The sequence below is a fragment of the Cyprinus carpio genome, chromosome B4, assembly GCF_018340385.1.
Source record: "Cyprinus carpio isolate SPL01 chromosome B4, ASM1834038v1, whole genome shotgun sequence".
In the NCBI taxonomy this organism is placed as follows: Eukaryota; Metazoa; Chordata; class Actinopteri; order Cypriniformes; family Cyprinidae; genus Cyprinus; species Cyprinus carpio.
Genome location: NC_056600.1, coordinates 32,635,895 through 32,659,150, shown reverse-complemented (window position 1 = coordinate 32,659,150; position 23,256 = coordinate 32,635,895). Strand labels below are relative to the sequence as shown.

General features: G+C 38.1%; 2 protein-coding genes across 4 annotated transcripts; both read right to left on the bottom strand.

Moving 5' to 3' along the window:
• Window positions 1-4,851: 4,851 nt before the first annotated feature.
• LOC109086684 lies at window positions 4,852-7,966 on the bottom strand. The gene is made up of 4 exons (XM_019100989.2): window positions 6,869-7,966; window positions 6,560-6,718; window positions 6,127-6,222; window positions 4,852-5,417 (listed from the first exon to the last, which is right to left on the bottom strand). The coding sequence occupies exons 1-4, from the start codon at window positions 7,217-7,219 to the stop codon at window positions 5,145-5,147; spliced, it is 879 nt and encodes a 292-aa protein (XP_018956534.2). The 5' UTR covers window positions 7,220-7,966; the 3' UTR covers window positions 4,852-5,144.
• A 385-nt stretch (window positions 7,967-8,351) lies between these two features.
• On the bottom strand, window positions 8,352-12,392 carry LOC122137184. 3 transcript variants are annotated; one of them, XM_042722904.1, is made up of 3 exons: window positions 11,950-12,392; window positions 11,558-11,683; window positions 8,352-10,994 (listed from the first exon to the last, which is right to left on the bottom strand). In XM_042722904.1, the coding sequence occupies exon 3, from the start codon at window positions 10,972-10,974 to the stop codon at window positions 8,872-8,874; it is 2,103 nt and encodes a 700-aa protein (XP_042578838.1). In that variant the 5' UTR covers window positions 10,975-10,994; window positions 11,558-11,683; window positions 11,950-12,392; the 3' UTR covers window positions 8,352-8,871. The 3 variants fall into 3 exon arrangements, with proteins under 3 accessions (XP_042578838.1, XP_042578837.1, XP_042578840.1); XM_042722903.1 differs by having other exon boundaries at window positions 12,054-12,392; XM_042722906.1 differs by lacking the exon at window positions 11,950-12,392 and having other exon boundaries at window positions 11,558-11,851.
• Between the last annotated feature and the right edge of the window lie 10,864 nt (window positions 12,393-23,256).

Sequence of the window (23,256 nt, the reverse complement as noted above, 5' to 3'; positions counted from 1 at the left end):
TTCACAAATATTAGTCGCATTTTTTTTTTCTTTTCTGAAACGTGCTGCGATTTATATTCCAAAGCCACTCATATAATGCCGAAACACTCAAGCAAGTCGACAGTCGGCTGTCGGGTAGTTTTCGTGCATCGGCCGACTAAGTCTTCTCAGTGTGTTCCGCACCGTCGGCTGAAATTTGTCCTCGTCAGCTTTGTAATGGCCGACTCGACATGTTGAATCGGCGTCGGGGCTTGTCAGTCAGTCGGGCTAACTGATCATTCTGATTGGCTGTTCAGCCAGCGAAGATCAGAAAGAAAAAGAAGAAAAAAAACGGAGGTGACGAAGCAAGTAAACAACGAAGTCATTGGGGACATACTTGCTTTTCTCATTTGTTTGCATTTCTCTTGATTATTTCTCGTGCTGACAACGCCAGTGCCATTTGCAACGTTGACATTTCCGAAATATCACAAATCCGTCTGTGGATAGCGAGACTCTGATATGCTTTTTCTTTGTATATGTTTTGGATCTCTGTAGCTTCTTGCGGTTTCCAGCTTTGAGTAACTACTGCCAAGACTACTGCCACCTGCTGGTACGGAAAGGTATTTCCTATGCAGTCGCAGAACGGACGTGCTAGTTGGCCGTCGGGTGTCGAGAATCGGCTTGGTGTGTCAGGGCAAATCTGGACCCAGAAGCTGCCGACGTGAGCCAACCCTGCAGTCTTCTTTCGTTGCCACTAGTTCGTAAGCGTTGGCTTGGTGTGTTCCAGGCTTTAGGGTGCTTTCATACCTGGCCCGTTGTTTCAGAACCTGGCACGCTTCCCCCCTGGTTCATTTGGGCGTATGTGAACACGGCAATCGCGCTTGGATCCGCGCCAAAACAATTGGTCCAAGATCACCTGAACAAGGAGGTCTCGGCTCGATTGAAAACGAAATCTGCCCTAAATAGTATTGAAATTAATTATATCACATAGAATTTAGGATGGAAAGTTTGCACATTGGGACGCAGGCGATATCTGTGGGCGAGGACATCTTCACCATTTAAAATCAAAGCACACCTTTTTCATTTTATAATGCTGTCTTATTGCTCTTCTTCGTAGTAACTGTTAACAATTTTGGTCCATTTAGAAACTTTGCTGTGTGAAAGCAAACCACACCAAAAATAAAAAGCAACATTGTAATAATTTTAATCTCTGTTTTGGAACAAAGCAATCGATCTACAGGTGTGAAAGCACCCTTAGATAGAATAATTCCTTTTGTGGAAGACTTTGAGCTTTTTAACTCTGCAGATCTTATACATGAACAAATAGATACATAAAATAAAAATCGCATCATATGACCCCTTTCATCTATAAACTCAATTACAATAATATGATTGTTGTTAGGCTATAGCTACGTTATCAAATTAAAACATTTAGCCTAAATGAGACTGTTTGAAATATTTTTTTTGAATATACAAATAAGAAAATGAAATTAAAATGACAATAGGTGACGGCAAGTGATGAGTGATTCATTGAATTGTTCATTAAAACAATTTGTTCAAATGACTGATTCATCAGATGTTTATGCATGGGCTACTGAAACTTTGACTCAACTAATTCGTTCAAAACACTGAATCATTCAAGCTGCTGTGAGATGCGCTGTGGTTCTGCTTTTTTTATTTACATTTTTTTTTTTCGCTGCTGAAATAGAACCTTTTTGTGGAATCGAATCAGATTTTTAATCACTATTAGCGAGCAAGAGGAATTAATGAGTGCTTCTCAAATGTAAGGCTCAGATGAGCTCAGTACAGACCCCTTTTCTTTTAGTTTATTTTCCTGATATGTGCAGTCTTTGTAAGATGCAGCTTTCTGTTTGAGAGGCACCCATAGATAAGCTTTGCTGAACTGAAAAAGGCTCTGAATATGGAGTTGATTTCTCTTGATGGGATCAATTCCAACCTTTGGAATCTGTTCCCAGCTCTAATGGTGCAGTGGTGATGCCAAAGACCTTGATATAAATTTACTCATAAATTTACAAAAAAAAAAAAAAAGGAAAAAAACCTTGCAGATTCCCATAGAAAAATCTCAAAGAAACCAGAGGCTTCTGACACCTAGTATGTTTTGAGCTTTGGCGACTCAAGTATGTGCATACTTACTTCCGGTCTTGCAACGCTCGCATTTATTTTAAGGGAAACTTACATATGAAACTTGGCTAGATGGATATAATTAATGTTTTTCAAATTAAACAGCAGATAGTGGTATATCAAAGACATGAGAAAACATCCTCCCTACGTTGTTGCGTACCTCTGTGTGAAAAATTCATCAAGATACAACGTGGAGATTGCTTTATTCTTTCATCCGTTGATTATGTGGTTCAGCGCCAGCGGTTAATCAGTCCACAGGGATCTTTTCATTCAAACACAAACCACTCAAATGTGCAATACTTTACATTTTCGGAGAGCTGATTTTGACTGTTATCTATAAGATCATAAGGTTTCCGACTGTCAAATGAGACTCTCAGAGATTTATGATAAAGCAATACAAACATTTTCGAAATAAGTAATTTGTACATTTACATAATTGGTAAGGGAAAAAGAAATTATGTAGCTGTGAGTACACACCATGAGTTGAACTTTCATTTTGTGAACAGTAGGAATTAACATTAGTGTATTTCATTCATTCACCGGACCCAAACATACATAAGTTTCAAATGCACTGGCTCAGTTAACATTTATAGTATAGTAATAATAGCAGTATAGATCTTATTTGCATTTGAAGTGATATTATAAATCCTGTAAACATGTAGAAGGTAATATTTGGATTTCTCCAGTTCTCTGCAATGGCATTTAGCACAACCGGAAGTATCTATGCACAGTCGCAAGACCGGAAATCCAAGATGGTGGGGATATGCAACTAGCCCATTGGGGTCAAAAAGGAACAAAATGCATAGTTTGGGGGACTCTAGGACAAAGGGTTTTTTTGTAATTTTTTTTGTAACAACATTTGCACACAAGTTCAAGATCATTTGCAATTGAGGTCCCAGGTCATCCACGTTACCAGCAGAGGAATTGGATCGGCCACCGAGTCACTGATCAAGAAGTGGCATGTGTCATGGATCTCGGGGACACCAATTATTTCTGCTTCAGTTTCTAGGACTTGCCCCTCAGCAATCTGTATGTTTTACCCCAGATAATAACCATTACCCTTTATGCATTAAAACTAATTATATAACGCATGGCGTGAGTGGGTGCATGTGAATGTAGCTCCCGACCTCTTTTGGTCATTATTTCTTTTTAGATTTATATTTATTACAGTCGATTATCTGCCAGTTGACTCTACGTGAAATCACGGATGAACAAAAATGGTGAGAAGAAAGCAACCACGGTCTAAAAATGGTGACAGAGACGGCGAGACTTTGAGCAAGACCAATGACACGGCACTGTAGGCCATGCTCCCTACCAGCAAGAAGGCGCAGGAGACGACATGGAAGATGGGGCGGCCTAGCTGTTAAGCTAAAGCGCTTCCTGTGACTCCATTGAGAGTCTCAACATGCGGAAGGCTTGTACGGGAAACACTTCATCCATTGGTGGAACCAGTGCACGGATGGATTAAATAATGCTGTCCACTCTTCTCGGTTTTTGCGTGGAGGAGTGTGTATGGGCCATCTTCGTTTGCTACCTTATGTATGGATTCTTCTGATCACCCGCCTCGGCTTAGGATGGCTGTGATCAATGCCACACTGTAAAAAAAGAAAAGTTGACATAACTTAAAATTTCAAGGCAACTTGCTGCACAGCTTTTTTGAGTTTAGTCAACTTTTAAACAAAGTAGTTCACTGAACTCAATTCACTGAGTAAGGTCACATATCCCTCAACTTAAGATCTTTTGTTTAGCTGATTGAGTTTTTATAGTTAAAAAAACTTAGAAAATAATAACATTTCAACTTTCAATGTTATTTTCACTTGACTTAAGTGAAAATAAAGTGTTAGAACATTTAAAGTTTTAAGGACCAAATGTGATATGTTTAACATTTTAAATTAACACGTTAGTTAAGGGAAAGGAAGTTAAAAGGAACTCGCTAGCTGTGTCCCAAAGTTGAGTGTGAACACTTCGAAGGCCACGGACTTCGAAGACCAGACCTCCGAAGTGCGTGAGATGCTCCGCCTTCACAGGATTTCCTAATTCCGTCACCAGGTGTTTCCGATTAGCGCTCTGTCGCATAGCAACGGTGCGAGAAGAGCGCTGACGAGAGGACAGTCCTGCCAGGATAGGATAGGTGGAGCTAGAATTGCTCGGTTTTGTTTTTATGATTTACTCATAATGGAGGAGGCGGTGATGAACCTCAGGCTTAGCCAAGACCGAGTCCAGGTAAACTACACTGGTTTGCTGCGATCTTCATTGGATTACAACTTTAAATGCAGGTACTGGCTTGGAGCTTACTTGAATAATGTAATGATGCATACGTAAAACTACAAAATACACACATAGCAGTTCAAATGCTGACTGATATCTTACAAAGGTGCGATTTTATGTAGTTTATTGTCTTGACCATATGTAGACAGGTTTGAAACCCGTATTTTTTTAGGCAGTTAACCATAAAAATAAAACTGTATTTAAAAAAATAGAGCATAGTACAGCTTAATGTCCAGCAACTTTAAATTTAATAATCTGCGGAGTGATAAGCGCAACACTCTGAGCGAACTCTCTGCTCCTCAACACAGGTGCTGCAAGCAAATCACTTCACAGAATAGCAGTGCTTTGCCTTCTGAGAATATAGTTCCCAGTATGTATACGGTTAGAAGATGGCTGTGTCTCATGTGACCTTGTTATTTGTACACGCTGTGACTATACAAATCAAAACGTAAATAGGAAAATTGGTGTTATTTTGACCTCTTATTGAGAGCAGTATGCTAGCTGGAGCCATTTACCTCCAGTCTTTGTGCTAAACTAGGCTAGCTGTGGGTTCGTCAGACAGAGTTACAGCACGCACAGAGATGAGAAGGGTATGTATGGACTTATCTAACTCTGGTGGATATGGTGAAAAAGCTAAAGTCCCAAAAAGACAGCGTGTTCCTTTCACGTTTGTGCTTAAAGTGCTGAAACAGTGCCACAATGTTTTTCACAACCTCAAGTTTACAGTTGAACCAAAAACAATTCACAGTAATAGCTTAGTTTTGAGGGACAGTACCCTAGCAGAACAATGAGTGCCCATCTCCCTTCTCAATAACCTCGAAAGTGTATTTCAGTTGCTTTGGGTCCTCAAAATCCAAGGCGAACAGAAGGCCGAACAGGTATGCAAGTGCAGACTGCAAGTCTGGAGCATCTTTCAGTACAATCACCTCCTCCAACACAACAGCAAATTTTGTGACACTGGGCAGTGTGGTGGGGGTGGCATCATCTTCAATTATAATAAGGATTCCCACCTTCATCCCTCTGGTCTGTCTGTCCTCTGGAGTCTTGTCCTAATAATAATAAAAAAATAATAAATCAGTATCACTTGACACCAACAAACAACAACAACAACAAAAAAGGAACTATTAAGTAATTCTATACAATGTGCTCTAAAGTTTGCATCCCACTTGCAGAATCTGCAAGATGTTTATCATTTTATATAGTAAATACACAAAATACAATTGGCTCTTTTCAAATTTGTACTGCCCTGAATAAGCTATACCACAAAAAAGCATTACATTTATAACAAACAAGATGGTATATTTTCAGTCATTATTCAGTTTCATTGCAAAATCTATCACAAAATATAAGTGATTGGTGACTGAGGCCGGCTTATTAACTGTAACAAATTGCATTCCCAATCATTGACTAAATCATGGTGTATTTGCAAAAATATACTTTTAATAAAAAACGAATGAATCTTTAAAACAATCTGTTCACTGTTAAAGGGGTGGTTTGGAGTAATTTCAACCTAGAGTCCTTTGCACCATGACCGAGAGTCAAACACCCCCCTCTAAATAAGCTCTACTTTTAATAATGTTCGACCAAGGGCAAAAAAGCTTCTGTGGGGGTTTTGGCTCGATGTCATGGTGCTAAGGACCCCAGGTTGAAATTACTTCTAACCATCCCTTTAACACAAAAATTCCCATTCCCATTAGTCACTCATGGTCATGTATTGCAAGATGGTGTATATCTGTTGAAGTAATGAAACATACTCACCAGGCATGTTTTAAAAAGTGCAGAGGAATCTTCACGGAGAAAAATGGGGAGACCTTCCAGGACGGTTTGCTTTCTGTGAGTCACAATATTTGTGGTCTAAAAAAAAATGGGTACAAAACAAAACCAATATTGTAATGCACTATTATTAATTTAATTTTGTTATGAGTTTGCATGTATGTTTGAAATCATAGAGTCCCTGCTAATGAGCCAATGAATCAAATTACATGGCTTAAATAGTAAATCAGTATTGTATGCAGTAAGTTCAGAAACAAAATCGGTCTAATCAGCAAGTGAACACTTGACATACATTGTCATAATCCTTCAAAAATATCTTCCGAAAATGTTCTTTACAGAAAATAAAATAGCAAATGGCTCTGATAAATCTGTTTTTAAAACCATCTATCTATTGGTAACTTTGACATTAACAAGTTACCTGCTGATCAAGCTTGTTGAGAAGATCTTCCATTTCTGTTCCAAATGCCCCCTTTCTTGCTCTGTATAGCTTGAGGAGTTGCGGAGTGTGCTGGTGTATTGACGCTCTGAAGGTCTTGAGGAGGTCCACACTGGTGATGCGTTTGAATTCATCACATAACTGTTGATAGAAATAAAACAGGTCTTGGTTGAAACATTGTCTAACTGGCTTCAAATGGGTTACAACAGACATTTACAAGCAACAGAACAATAACACGTATTAAAGATCATCTACAGCCAATTAATTCCACTTCAACCTAATTTATTTTACCTCATTTGGAAGAAACACTGCAGGCCATCGTTCCAGCACTTCAGATACCATTGGCACTACTTCCACAATCTCTTTTCGTCGGAGGGAGAAAGTCAAGCTCATTTTCTGATTGATGAGCACTTCATTCTTGGTTTTCTTCTTCATTTCCTCTACCAAGATGAGCCTTTCCTCCTCCAGAGAATCGTCAGACTGGCCTTTAGGATGATCTGGCATATAATTAACCTCTCCTCGTTTGGCCTTTTTCACAGCACTTGCCCCATCACCTCCTCTTTTCCTGTTGATACTGACTTCGTTGCAACCAGCTGAACGGAGTTTGGATCTGTAATTACCAAGTTTGTACTTTATGCTCATTTTCCAGCCATCAAATCCTTTGCCATTTCCTGGCTCTGTAAGGCAGGGATGCTTCAGTACAAGTGCAGAAGCAACATCTTCAATTTCCTCAGGGCGTGGATATGCTTTCAAAGCAAATATTGTCTATGCAATTTTTTCCAAAATGTGTGACTTCATTTCTCTTGGTACACTTAAAGCTTTGTTTGTTTGCTCATAAGCGTCATTTCCTTTGTGAAGCCTCAGCTCGACATCGTATGAGAAAGTAGGAATTGGAAAGGGTGATGGCCACTGTGATGTACTTCTCAAATTGCTCTGAATGATGGCTGATGGGGTTTGAGGAGAAGCAGATGAGGACACACTGACAGTACCAAGTGAGGAAACAGATTGTGCATCAGACTGATCCAGAACAGATGAATCTTTGTCCCACACAATTTTTAACACAGCCTTTTCAGCAGGCAGTTCAGAAATGTCTGATAAATTGCACAATTGCAATTCATTTCCAAAGTCGGGGTCCTCATATTGTAGCAAAAACTCTCCCTGAAGCTGTAACTTCGATTTCAGCTCTGCTTGTAAATCATCCACCGAGGCTGGCAGTTGGGGAAGTTGGACCTTCCTAATGTTTTGGGGTGAGATGTAAACCCGAAGCCACATTTCTGTGGAGACAAGAAATCCTAAATATGTTGTTTTTATGTGAGAAAGACATAACTACAACTTTACACACTAAGCTTGTGTAAACTATGACAATACAAGTGTGATGAGCAGGACGGGGTTGAGGGCCGTGAGAGAATGGCACAAAGCCAGTGGTGTGATTACTAATGAACGACACCTGCATGACGCAGCGGTCTTGTATCTCTCACGGAGGAGCAGAAGCATAAAAGTAGGAGCTACAATCGTGAACTCTCGTCCTTCACTGTCATCGCTCCTACTTTTATGCTTCCGCTTCTCCATGAGAGATACAGGACTGGTGCATCGCGCAGGTGTCGGTCATCAGTAATCACACCACTGGCCTCACGCCGTTCTCTCAAGGCCCTCAACCTCGTACTGCTCACCACAACAAGATTTACAAATTGCACGTAAATTTACTTTTTCTTATGAACTAGACAAGGCATTAAAAAACAACAATAAAGCACTTACCTTTTAATAGAGAAAAACTTTTAGAGATACCAGCAGCTTTCCTCCTACTTTATATGCTTGCAGTGGGTTGGGATCATTCAAAGACTCAGGCTCCAGAATATCTATGCGTGCGTGACTGCTTTCAGTAAGTTCAAATGATCTGTAATGTTCCAAATACCAGGATGAAAGTTTTTTTAGAGATAAATGATACATTGTTTTCATCAATCATAATACTAACAATCCTAAAGAATTCTGGCAAACCACTGCACTGGCCAGCAGAAATGATCATGTCCCTAACATATCGGACACCTTGGAGACGTACATCAGAGCATAAAGAAACCGTTTTCTTATGAGGACATTTTTTGGTGACTGCTACCCTCAGTGTTGTATCTAAAGAACTGATCTCAACCACTTTAACGTTTTCAACATATAACTGTGGCTTGAAGAGAGAATGTCCTTCTAAATAATATGCAGACATTTGCTGATGCTTTGTTGCCGGAGTGAGAAGCACATTCTTGAAATTGTGGGTATCGTGCACCACTTTTTTGAAAAAAACTGTGCTAAGCCTCAAATCTGATGGTCCATAATTCCACTAATGGCCCAAAGCAGCGGATCAGGTGTGGGTAATGGTCGACAAAGTGGTGTTTTGGTCGTATTTTGAAATGTGGAAATGTCTCCGTGAGTAACTTCCGATGATCTGCTATTTTAGCCTCCAAATAGCATAATGTCTCTTCTGAAAACTTTGTAGATACAACCAATTCTACAATCTGTTTGAGGTCCATCAAAATCTCCCACGCCGGGTCATTTTCAGGGATACTGCTTCCCATAATGAGAGGTAGCAATCGCAAGAGTGTCCAATTTTCGTGTCCATTGCCACCAATTGTTCCCTTGGCAAAACTAGATTTAGGAATTTTCTGAGGTTTATTTACACGGTCCGCATATTTGTAAGGGAATGACTTGATACGGATGTTCAGTTCATCTAGTGATATAAATCCTTTTGAAATCAAGTCCTTATGACACAGAGATAGTTCAACAGGAATAATGCCTTCAAAAAAGTCATGTAAAACATCTGCAGGAAATCCTGTGATTGGATGGAAGTAGGATAAGTGCTTACTGAGAACACACTCCCTTTTCACACCATTCAGACTTTGGGGCTGGTCACCTTTTTGAAGTTCCTCTACCAGAGAGTTGTGTTGTTCTGGAGTTCTTAACAAAAAATCTCCAGGCTCAGTGTTGGCAATTTGTTTTTGAGATATTAAGCAGAATCTGCAAAATTTCTCAACAATGAAGCTTTCTTGGAAGCCTGCAAGGCCATGGGCACCAAGATTGTCTGCACAAATGCAAAACACAGTACCCTTTATGTACTGCTGTAAAGCTGGAGCAAATATCCCCACCTGTTCCAGGGACTTTACATCCTTTATTAATGGGTCGAGGAACTTTTCATAGCCAAACAATCGCACATCATCACTCTTTCCCAGAGCTGCAAGATTAATTAAATTGAGAGTGGAACGACTTTTTGATGGTAAATTCAGAACGACCCAATATACAGCAGTAATTTTATGTATCTTTCTTGAGGTGCCGAGAGGGTTGCAGACTTCGAAGTCATCAATGTATAACCCTAAAGAAATACTAATCTCCTCTTCACCTAACAGTTTGTTCTCTTTGTAGTATCTTCCATCTTGAAAAGACTTGTAATAGCCAGGCAAAGACTCCTGATTAAATACAACCTTGTCTATAAACTCTTTATGGCCTAATAAACATTGTAGCTGCTTTGTAATAGAAACATAAACATAAGAATTTTTTTTGGACTTGTCATACAAATATTCAGTAGGTTCAATCACTGCAAATTGCTCTTTAAAATATAAATTTCTTCTGTAATCTGTAGATAATTTGCCTCGTGGAGATGTAGTTACAAGAAGAGGATTTGTTTGAAATATTGCATCTGTAAAGTCTTGGACAACCTGACAATCTGATATGTTATGATTAGCAAGTATTTCTCTTACTTTATCAACAGCAAGGAACTTAGAAAAATAGAAAATGTCATGGAACTGCTCCACTATTTTTTGTATTGCACTTTTAGAAATATGCAATACAGTTTGCATAGAAAGAAAAAGATGCGCAAGTTTATGTTCACGCGTCTCAGCATCAACACTTTCTGTGTTCTGTTCTGTAGATTCTTCTTGGTCATGTGATGAAGGTCCTACATCAAGATCACGGTCCACCTCAGGCTCTGTGTCATCCAAGTCTTTTTCTGATTCCTTACGTACTAATCTGAAATCTTTGATGGTGTGATTTTTATGTTTTCTTGTTCTATGACTGCTAAAGGTTGAGAGATTGTTTGTTTTTAATCCACATCTCTGAAAGGGGCACAGAAGAGTTTCTTTATTCCTTAGATGTTTTCCAAGATGAGAGAATAACTGGGTTTCAGTGCAGATCTCGTTGAAATCACACAAATCACACAAAAATGTGGAATTTTCTATTCTTTTTCTTCTTGTGTTGTGTATTTTGGAAAGATGTGATTTAAGTGAACTTGGGTTTTTGAAGGTGCAGACACAATTGTCATAAAAACAGGGCCAATTTGTTCCTCCTCCATGTCGTAGTCTAATGTGTTTCAGAAGGACATCTTGAGCAGAGTGTGAAAATTTGCATATTTTGCACTGCATGTGCTGATGAGTGCCGAAATCTGAAATGCAAACACAAGGCCACTGCTAGAGCAGAACTGTATGCGTGTAACCTCAAAACCCCAAATTAAATACCAAAGCATACATGCCCTGTCTGTGTTCTGCCACGGTCTGTGTGATGTGTATATATTTTTTTTTTATAAAAGAACGTTTGTGGACATATGCGTGTAGCCAGATTTTTCTTTCCGTGCAAACACATACGTATTCATTATTTACATTTAATTTAAAAAAATTTGGTCAAACTTGGTCAAATTTGTGAAGATCTTTGCGATCCACAAACAAAAAAACATTTAAAATTGTGTCTGTGAAATTCAGAATTAAATGAATGTCCAGAGATTTGTTCAAATAAAGACATGTTTGTGAATACAATTCTTATCTTTTGTATAAATGTATTACTATTTGTGGTACTTAGAATTCGATCAAATTCATTGCAGACACAAGTTGAAATGCATGTTTGTGGATAGCAAAATAAATACATTTGCAAATTCTATCAAATTCATCGATTTTTGCGCATGTATCTGTAAATGATATCAAATCAAAATCAACTCCATAAAATGATACTTACTTTAAATGAGACGTTTGCAGTCTTGTCGACTCCGTCGAGTAGTCTGGAAACACGTGAGAAAGCCTAGCCAGGCATCGAAGGGCACAAGGAAAAAATGTGCAGATTTTCACTGACTTTGAGCTCAGTCTGAAATGTGAAATTTATATATTAGCCCACTGTAACGCATATGTGAATTTAAATTTAAGATAAAGAGTCGACTTTAAAATATTTATTTGGTGTCACGTTATTGCAAAAGTTCCCAAATTAAATAAAGTTAGTTTAAAATAATAAGTGGCGATTTTGAACTTCTTCTTAACTTAACAAATTACCACAGGTTCTATTCTAAACATTTTAAATGCTTAAGTTAGGAGACTTGTTAACAGTTAAACTTAACTCGTGGAAAAAAATCATACCGTGCATTACTAACGTTAGCCGTAACCAGGGCTCTGCGATCAATATACTTACTACTTTTACAAACGACTTCAAAATAAATGCATATATCCTACTTATTACTTACATAAAACGATGACTTTAAGAAACACGTTGGACGCGAGATAACCCGTAGGTCTCGCATGCAGACGCTCAAAATGGCTCCTTCGTCTGTCCAGTCTGTTCGGTGTTGGCGCGCTTCACTGCACATGCGCCAACTTCGTGGTTGTTACAGTGCGCATGCTCCAACCTCCAACCCAACTTGTATGCTTGTTAACTTGCATTTACAAATCGAATTTACAATCAATACTAGGTTGGTCCAACGATTGTTGAACCAATGTCTTTTCTCTAGTAAAGCCAACATTTTTACATTTAATTGTCCAGTTAACTAAAATATAATCATTAGTCTAACTTTTTGTGAGTTGGATTTTTTACAGTGCAGATCACTAGTAAATAAGACTTTTCTTATCAATTATTTGTTGCTCATCACTTGGATTGTCTCTTTCTGACTGAGACTTGGGTCACTACTGGGGATTTCAGCTCCTTTTCTGAACTGCTTCCGTCAAACTGTTTGTTTTTTTAACTCTCCACGTACAACGGGGCGAAGTGGAGGTTTGGCATCCATATATAAAGACATGTTTTCCTGCTGTCCCGTTGCTTTAAATGAATATAATAGTTTTGAACAGCAGTTGTTTGCACTGGAACTGTTCGAGGAACCCTCTTTTGGTTGCACTGAATAACTCCTAATTGTAGGAGATTTTAATGTTCATGTTTGTTGTGCAGCTGATTTTTAACGAAGGAATTTATTAACATTTTAAATGTTTTTGATTTAACTCTTCAGGTCAGTGTACCCCCTCATTAGCATAGCCATACACTTGATTTAGTGTTAACATATGCTTTTTCTCTGTGTGACCTAGAGGTGTGTGAAAATGGTTTCTCTGATCATAAGACTGTTAAGTTTACGTTTCCATCTTTGTTTAATGCATCTAAGCTGATTTCCTCTGCTCGTCGGTCTCGGCTTATTACACCAACTACCAGAGAAACTTTTTCCTTAGCTTTTAGAGAAGTCTCTCTACAAATGGATCATTTTAACTGTGATTTGGGTGCTGAGGAGCTTTTTTTCAGGTTTAATTCCACCTGTGCACACGTCCTAGACTTAGTGGCACCTCTAAAGACACTTCATCATAAACCAAGATCTGAGCCATGGTTAAATGATACTACTCGGTCTCTTAGGCAAATCTGTAGAAGATTTGAGCGAAAATGGAAAAAGGACAGACTCCAGGTCTCATTGCAAATGCTAAAAGACTCATTTCAATATCAGAAAGCTGAAATTATAAATAATGACATAAGCCAAAAACTCTTTTTAACATTATCAATGCCACTATTAATCCTTCCATTTGCTCTTCTACAGAAGTGTTTTTGCTATCATGTGATGATTTTCTTAAGTTTTTTGTAAATAAGATACATGATTTAAGAATGGGGATAAATCCTGTTCTGTTTGACCCTTCAACTTCACCTAGTTGTACTGCTGTCTTACGTCATTTTACTCCTATTACTAAAAACAATTTTATAGAATTAGTGGATCATCTTAAAGCATCTGGCTCTTCAACTGATGTGATTCCTCCATATTTTCTTAAACAAGTTCTGGACATGGTGGGTCCATATCTTTTGATTCTGATAAATCGCTGCTTAGAAACTGGTACTATTCCTGAGCTGCTAAAACATGCAACTATTCGTCCAATGCTTAAAAAACAGGGCATGGATCCCACCGTTTTAGCAAATTTTAGGCCCATTTCCAATTTGTCATTCATTACAAAAATTCTGCAGAAAACAGTTCTTGAACAATTGCAAACTTCTCTAGCTGACAATATGATATTTGCGGTTTTTCAGTCTGGTTTCAGAAAATATCACTCTACTGACACTGCATTGTTGAAGGCTTTTAATGATACAGTATTAACATGACTCAGGCAACTACGCTGTTTTTGTGCTTTTAGATCTTACTGCCGCGTTTGATACTGTTGATAATGCTGTCCTTATTGATCAATTGGAACACTGTACAGGTATCACAGGCAGTGCATTGGAGTGGCTTAAATCTTATCTTTTATCTTACCAATAGAACTGTTTCAGTTAAGATAGGAAATCGTACTTCTAGTAATGCTGTATTAACCTGTGGGGTTCCCCAAGGATCCATTTTGGCCCCCATCCTTTTTTTCTTTACATGTGCTTCCACTTGGTTCTGTTTTTAGAAAGTATGGGTTGTCATTCCATTGTTATGCTGAAGATACACAAGTTTATCTGCCTATAAAACGGAATTTGGATGGACTGGATGCTCTCCTGGCTTGTTGCTAAACTTTCCTAATCTCAATGAGGAAAAAACAGAAATGGTTGTTTTTAAACCCTTGGATTCTGTGACTGCTCCCAATCCAAACCTTGGTGGGTCATCATCATGTGTTAAGCAATATGTGAAAAATGTGGGTGTGGCATTTGATGAACATCTGAAGTTTGACAGGCAGATAAATTTTTTGGTCAAATCATCCTTTTTTCCAGTTGTGGCTCTTGTCTAAAGAGAAGACTTCTTTCTTTTAAAAACTTTGAGAAAGTGATTCATTAGGTTACCAGGGTTGCGAGGTTTTCACAACAAAACCCACCCAATTGCTCCTCAAAATTAGCCCAAAACAAGCTCAATCGCATTTTGAGGGGGGTCCCTTGTTAAAAAACGTGTTCTGTGGGGTAAAATATAATTTATTTGTTGGGGCTCCTGGGTAAAAACTGCAATTTAGGAATAAAATGCAAAAAAGCACTCACTTGTGGAACCCCATATGAAATGGTCAAACAATCCGATAACACCCTTTTTGACACCTATTTCAAGGAAATACTCACTCCATTTACAGGTTGTATTATTTAAACCCATTTCTTTAACTTTTAAAAGCAGAATACTGTGATCAACTGTATCAAACGCTTTTTGCAGATCTAACAGTACCATCCCACTTAACTTCCCTTAATCCATTTCTTTCCATATATAATCCATTAAATATAAAATCGTTGTCTCAGTGGAATCTTTCATTCTAAAACCAGATTTAAACTCATACAATATATTATGTTTAAGGTCCTCTTGTAGTAAAAATCTAGTATTTAATGTTGTTTATTTGTCTGTCTAAATTTTTTTAATTTGTTTTTAGTCATACAATGTTTTATTTTTTTGGTCATCTTGTTTGCTGAGTATTTTCTCCTTAAAACTGTAGTTCTGTTTCATTCCTCCTGACCGGCCATCTCGATAGGTCGAGATAATATGAGTTTGTAGAGTTATTTGTTCTCTTACATAAAATCCTTTGAAACACTTTGTGCCACTCGGTGCTATCCGGTGGCTAGTGTTTTTCCTGTGTTGGTACAGTGACTTTCCCCCACTATTATCACTTCTGTGGAATGCCTTGTGCTTCTCAGTGCTATCTGGAGGCTGTGTTTCGCCATGCTTATATGTTGGCAGTTCCCCAATAGCCTTATCTCTAAATAAAGATTTTGTGAAACACAAAGTGCTTCTCTGATCTATCCAGTGGCTAGTGTTTTTTCAATGCTGATAGATCAATTATTCTCTGCTATTTTCCAGGCAGTTTGTGATACGTTGTCATGTGTGTATTTTTGTATCTTGTTGCTTTTTCCCTGTTATTGCGGTGGCCATGGGTCACAGTTTTATTGCTACTAGATTCACGATAACATGTAAGCTATGCCCTAATACCCTTCTACCTGACAACGGCCACAATGTTTGTCCATCCTGCTTGTTAATACAGCATTAAAAAAGAGGCTCTCACGGACCCATGTCTGCACTGTAGCCTTTTACCCATGTCAGAGATGGCGCCATCTTGCCAAATTAGACCCCAAGTCCACAGTAGGACTTATGAGGTGTTTACATTTAGTATTCTGTGTGATTACAAGTAATTAATGACTGAGAACCTCCACATACATTAAGTCTTCTCACTCTTCTGAACACACAGTTATCAATACAGCACTTTAATGAAATGGCAATTAACTTTCGATTATTTACAACTTTCAAAGTGGGTTTTGAATTGTGCAGGTAACTGCTATATTATAAAATTGAATAATAGACTGCAAATCAGAGCAAATGCTAAATAAATGTAAAGTATTAAGGGCATTTTATCAAGCTTGTTGTGGTTTAACTGTAAAAAACTAAAGAGAAATGAAGATGTCACAAACACCAGTATTATAAATTTATATTTGCTAATATGGAATTACAATCTGCATTTATAACAATGTTTATTTTATTTTTTATTTTCTCTCTTTCAGATATCTTGCCACTGGAGACTCCTTCCGGACCATCGCCAGCAGCTTCCGTGTTGGTTTCTCCACAGTCTGCAAGGTTGTCCAAGACGTGGTGACTGGGCGCACCCTTCCCCTGGGCGCACCCTTCCCCGAGAGAGATAGGTCTTTAATTACCGTCTCTCACCTTCAGGATCCTGCCCTCACAGTGAAGAATATATAGCTGAGGCAACGTTCTCCACAACTTTATGAGGAGTACTGCAGAGGCACCTGCTGTGAGGGGGGCGGTGCAAGGTGCAGGGGACTCGCTGCAGAGTCTCAGTTGGGTTGCAGCCAAAAATTCTGCCAGAGAGGCCATCCAGGTCAGGGACAGCTTCATGGCTCACTTTTCAGCCAAGGGAGCAGTCCCGTGGCAACCGACTGAATTACACCCACACAGAATTACTTTTGATTAACACCCTTTATTCACCCTCTCGTAAATATTGCTATCTTTTCTCATCCTTAAGTCTTGTAAATCTTTCATCATTTTACAATCATTTTTTGTTCAAGTTTAGATTGTTATAGTTTTCTTGTTTTTAAATGATAAATGGAGTTAGCCTCCAAAAGGAATCCCTGTCTCATTGCTGCATTCTCATTACACTATACCACAACACTGGTCCAATCACAAATAATTATTTTTTACTATGCTAGTGTATTTGCAATAGGATATAATTAGAATGAATGTATAAATGTTTGCCATAAGTATTCTAGTCTTAACATAGAAATAATATTTTTATGTAATAAATATAAATTATGATTTACTATGTTGTTCACAAAGTAACACACCAAAACTTTTGGTCATTGTATAGAACATTTATTTATACAAAATAAATCAAATCAAATCAAAAATTAAAGCAGAACTGTGCTGCTTTCATAAATTAATTTATGTATTTGAAATTTGATGAATTATTTGAGGTGGCAACCTCTGCAGGGAAGGGACCAGAATTGAGAGGAAGAGCTCATCCTCTGAGCGTGGAGGTGGCGCTGGAGCTCAGGACGGGTCCGGAGAGCTTCTAGGAGCTGACGCTCAACCTCAGATGGCTGCTCCCTAGGCCTTCTCTGAGCTCTTCTTCTTGGTGGTGCTGTATCAAATGATAACACATTTTGTTCAATGAGAAGGCAGAAAAGGATTAAACTCATTCACAAACCGTCAGTGTTGTGTGAGGCTATGAGTGCTTACTGTAAATATAATATGCATGTAAACATGGTCATTATTGCCTGTACACACCTGTGGGGACAGCAGCAGATGTTCAAGGACCAGGAGGGGAAGCAGAAGCAGCAGCAGGTTCTGGCAGAGGGGACCCAGGCTCACTGCCTTTAAAAGAACCAGTTGGCTCTGTCATGACAATATTAAATATTATTACAACATTACACACATTGCACATTACAACAGTCAGAGAGAAATTAATTTAGACTTTTCATCATAAAAAAACACCAACATATATGCCCTGTTGCATTGCTTCACTTGTCAACACACCTCCTGTCTCTGAGTGCCTGCTGCTGCTGCCTCGCCCTGGTCCTCGGGGTGGTCGTACCCTGTTGCCTGATTGTCCTCATCCCCCCTCTCCATATTCCTGCTTGTCTCCCGTGGGGAGACGAAGGGGTTGTGGAAAGACAGAACCACAGAGTACTTCCACTTTTTCCCTGACCCTGACTTTGGCTGCTGACCCACTTCTCTTCTCCATCTCCTTTCTCCTCTCCTTTAAATATGTGTTCCACTTCTTTCTGCACACTACCTCTGAATAAACACATCAACTCAATAAATAAAATATATATATATATATATATATATATATATATATATATATATATATATATATATATATATATATATATATAGCTCAAATTGAGTAAAGAACAGGCAGACCCAGCCCTAGCTTTGCTTTGTCCCGTCCAGGCCTTGAGGTGCTACGTAGTCCAGATGCAAAGCTTTAGGACCTCAAACCAGCTCTTTGTCTGTCACGGAGGCCAGCAGAAAGTAAACGCCATCTCTAAGCAGAGGATGGCCGACTGGATAGTTGATGCCATCACCCTGGCTCATGAGCTACAGGGTGTGCCCTCCCCATTCAGGTTGCAAGCTCACTTTACTAGAAGTGTTGCATCCTCCTGGGCACTGGCTTGTGGTGCATTGCTGGCAGATATTTGTAGAGCTGCAGGCTGGGCGACCCCCAACACGTTCGCTAGATTCTATAGCCTTCATGTAGAGCCGGTATCCTCCTGTGTTCTCACTTCAAATGGGTAGAAGCATTGAGAGGCCCCAGTTAGTGTCAGCTTGCTAAAGCCGCTACAGAGTGTCCGTACTGTAGACCCTGTCGAGCTCCTCCAACCCCTAGGCAGCCAGATGTGGTGGAACGTCTGCCGCCAGGCCCTCACTCGATGTCGAGACCTAAGTGGATCCGATATGTGTAAAGTCCATGGTATAGCCTCAGAGCCTGTGTTTCCTCGGCAGATTTCTGCCATTTTTTAAGAGGGTTACAATCACCTCTATTCTTCCATATGCACCTAAACGGCTGTTCATATGTGTAAGTGCTTCCGAAACCTCCTTCAGGAAGGATGGGGCTTCCGCAACATTCCTGTTCCAAGTGGAACGGGTGCGTTTTCCCAATGTTATCCACTGAGTGGGTAGTGCTATGACAACAGTGATTGGCCTTCTTATTGTGAGCCCCGGCCTACACCAAAAGGGGGTGCAGGAGGCTCACACAGGACACTGGAAGGGGCAGCATCCATGGTGCTTTGGTAGAGATCCCAATTCATCTGTTACCAGTGTGATGTTGAGAGTGACCGACTGAAAGGGAGTGTCTCAGTTACATATCTAACCCTTGTTTACTGAAGAGGGAACAAAGACATCACTGTACCACCTCTGAGCGGCCAGGTTACCGGCTCGGCTCCTCAGCGAAAACCTGAGTAACCTGCCTTTTTATGCTCACACTGTGATCAGTGGCAGCTGGATGCAATCATCGCATGCCAATATGCATTGGCTTGTTTAGTTTACACTCGAAGTGGATTGGTCTCTCTAATCAAGATCCCAATTCGTTGGTCATTACCACCTTCAGGGAACGAGGGTTATTATGTAACCGTGACATTATGTAATCTGTATGAAGGTTGCATTTCTCTAAAGGCGTGTCCAGTAATTTACTGTGGAGATGAGAGTCAGCGCCGTGTATTTAATCTCGCAGCCAACAAAAAAAACCATTAGTTTATTAATAAATGATAAAAATTTCTATTTTTTTCATAATTATTAGGCTACTACTGCCTTTGCTTTGTGGCAAACTTACTGCATGTTCTTGAGCGCAGAATATATTAAGGCTCATTATGGATTAGTAGATTGACAGTTTAATATAAATACGCGATTAGTTGAATGATGACTTGAACTAGTAACTAGAAAAATCTTAAGTTGGGGGCAGCCCTATTTAATACCCTGTAGACATTTCTGTTACAGTTTTTAAAACATTTTATATGGGTTGCATATAGTCTGATAAATTCTGCTTTCAGAATGATCTGTAATGGAGAGATCCATAACATTGATTTTTCCTCTGAAACTAAAAAACAAAAATTTAATTAAAATTTATATTTTATGTTGTAAATCACAGAATGTCTACAAAATGTATGTACAAAAACTCGGGTCTTGTTTTGTCACTTACAAATAATGAATGTGTATTTCCCAACTCTAATATATAAAACACATTTAAAGAGGGATACTTTTCTGATGTCTGGAGTCTATTTTCAGGGTTTTAGAAAAATATAAAGAGATGGTTCAATATATTGGTATTCAATACATTCTGTGAGAATTTATATTTCAGGTTATATTTGACTCTGATGTCACATCAGTGACGCTGGAATTGCCCAATAATGAAACTAAAACTGAGTAGGTCTACATAAAGTCTCAGGACAGTTTCTTATTACTGCAATATATTTTTACATTTGTATTACCAAAATGACTGCAGTGTTGTCGCATACAATTTGAAAATTGAAAATAGTACAAGGTTCTTGGTGTACAGTGATACATGACATTGTGAATCCATCTGAAATGGATGCAGTCACCACATAACTAATGTCTATAATGTGAAAATGTACAGTATTCAAAGGGATTTCAATTCAAGGGATTAAGTACAAAACATAAAATTCAGGTTAATACAGCTACATATAGCCAAAAATATACATATACAAAAGTGCAAAAAAAAAAAAAAAAAAAACCCTCATTGTAAAATTGTAGGACTTCGTCATGTGAAAGTTGATGTGTGTGAAAGTCTTATCTGTAATTCATTAATTAACGTGTTGTTACATGATTTTAGTGAAAATTTAAACTGAAAACCAAATACCTACGATATCCAGTTACTGAAGAAGTGAAGAGTTCTGCTGATTGTTAACTGTTTCATTACATTCACCTATCAATTAAAATCTGGTAAAGACATAAAAATCGTTATCTGTTGCAATAGATTTGTTTAAAGATGACTTTTCTTTTAAGATTGCCTTTTGTTTTTTTCTTGTTTTTAAATGCTACTTTCCTAAACTGTATCATATAAAATTTGTTATTGTTATATTACAATCCTTTCATATTTTGTTCAAACTCAAACAGCTTGTTGTTTGTAAATAAAAAAGCCTGACAATGTCACCGCTCAAGCATTTTGTCATGTCCCTGAGGCACTTCACTTTTTTGTACTTAGAAAATTAACAAAATATGCAGTGTCAAAGATTTCTGGCAATAATATAAACTTTTATTTGTGTTCCATTCTTGTAAAAAAATACTTTTTTAGAATAATAATAAAAAAATAATAAATCAAGATATTTTATAAAAGACTTTACAGTTATGTCCCTCAGTCTGAACTCAACCCCTGTCACACTAACCATTCTACGCACATAATAATTTAGACTCCACTTACATGTGACATAATTTACCATAAATTACATAATTCAGGTCTCTTTAATAGTGCTGCAGAAAATGGTTAGTATTATCATACTTTTTATACATATTTTGAGGCATATTATAGTCAGGGAGGGTACTATCAAGCTTAAAGGGTGACTCCACCTCAAAGTGAAAATTTTGTCATTATTCACTTACCCCCATGTCATTCCAAACCCGTAAAAGCTTTGTTAGTCTTCAGAACACAATTTAAGATATTTTGGATGAAAACCAGCAGGCTTGAGACTGTCACAATAGACTGCCAAATAAATAACAGTGTCAAGGTCCAGGAAAGCATCGTCAGAATACTCCATCTGCCATCAGTGGTTCAACCGTAACGTTATGTCTCTCCAAATCAGCGTAGCACGATTTTGGCAATTCTGAGCAGTACGCAGGCGGCGTATGCTCTTCTGTGTCAGCTGCGCTGCGCAGATGCATTGTTTTTATTCAAAGTGTAAATACACATAAAAAACGTATCCATGTGGCCGCCTGCATACTGCTCAGATTTGTCAAAATGGCGCTACACTGATTTGGAGAGACAAAGAGGAGAGAAATTGTTGAATAAAGTTATTATTTTTGTTTTCTTCTCGTACAAAAAGTATTGTCGTTGCTTCATAACGTTACGGTGGAACCACTGATGGCCGATGGACTATTCTGACGATGCTTTTCATACTTTTCTGGACCTTGACACTGTTATTTACTTTGAAGTCTATGGGACAGTCACAAGCCTCCCTGTTTTCATCCAAAATATCTTAAATTGTGTTCTGAAGACGAACAAAGCTTTTACGGGTTTGGAACGACATGGGGGTAAGTGATTAATGAAAACATTTTCATTTTGCAATGGAGTATCCCTTTAACAACTCAACCTTGTCACATAAAATTAACATGAAAAATGATTATGTTTCAACATTTTTATTTTAATCCATAATATAGACAATGTACTTGTTTTGTTTGTTTTTTTGGCTTTCAACATTTTTATTTTATGATATATATATATATATATATATATATATATATATATGAGTGAAAAACCACAACCCCATCACAAGTTGTAAATATTCTGATAGGGATGAGTTTTTTACTTAATTTATTAATAATTTTAATGAAAAAATATATAGTTGAAAGTCATGGTTTCTGTAATTATATACTAACCAAAATCATGACAACTCATAGAAAATGAATTTTCAGAATATGCTTTGACAAGCGTCATACATAAGAAAATGCTTTGCACCCACAATTGCAGCAGAAAGATGGTAGCCACATTTGCAATGTCGGGCCAGTGCTTTAAATGGGCTAATAGCCTTTAAAATTACATTTTAAATATGACCTACAAACACACACACTCACACACACAATAAACTAACCAGACGAAATCTTTGAAAGAGGATGCCCACTTCATAACCCTAAAGACATGTCCATGCTCACTCAGCCCAACAACTTCTCTTAAAAAAATATCTAGATTTACGATACTAATAATTGTGGAAATGAATTATCATATCCACATAATAGACGTCAGTGTATCAAGGGACTGTTATTTTGCTCTGGCGATGTGATGTCATAAAACCGCGCCTTTTCACTCACTCGCGTTTGTTGTGATTCGGCTGAAGAAAGGTTTGTAAGGTTATTTTAATTTTTTTTTTTTTATCAATGCAAACTGTTCTATTAATTTATAAGTTTTTACAAGCTACGTAAAGTAAATTAATCGATCTTATGCTGTTATACTTTAATTAGCGTTATTCTGTGAGTAAAGCGCATCCTCATATTAATAACAGAAAAGGTGCGTCTCATTTCGCTTGAGATGCACTCAGATATTTTGAATTAATTTATCTTTGAGAATAATTTACTGTGTTAATTCTTAAACAGGACAACGTGTTCAAACGCACAGAAAAACTCCTGAAGCAGCTGAGATACAGGTGACACACGATTATAAAGATGGAGTTTATTAAAGAGGAGAGTGAAGACATGAAGATTGAGGAAACATTCAGAGTCAAACATGAAGATACTGAGGAACAAACAAAAGATGGAGTGAAGACATTTATTAAGCATTCAGAGTCAAACATGAAGATACTGAGTGAAGACA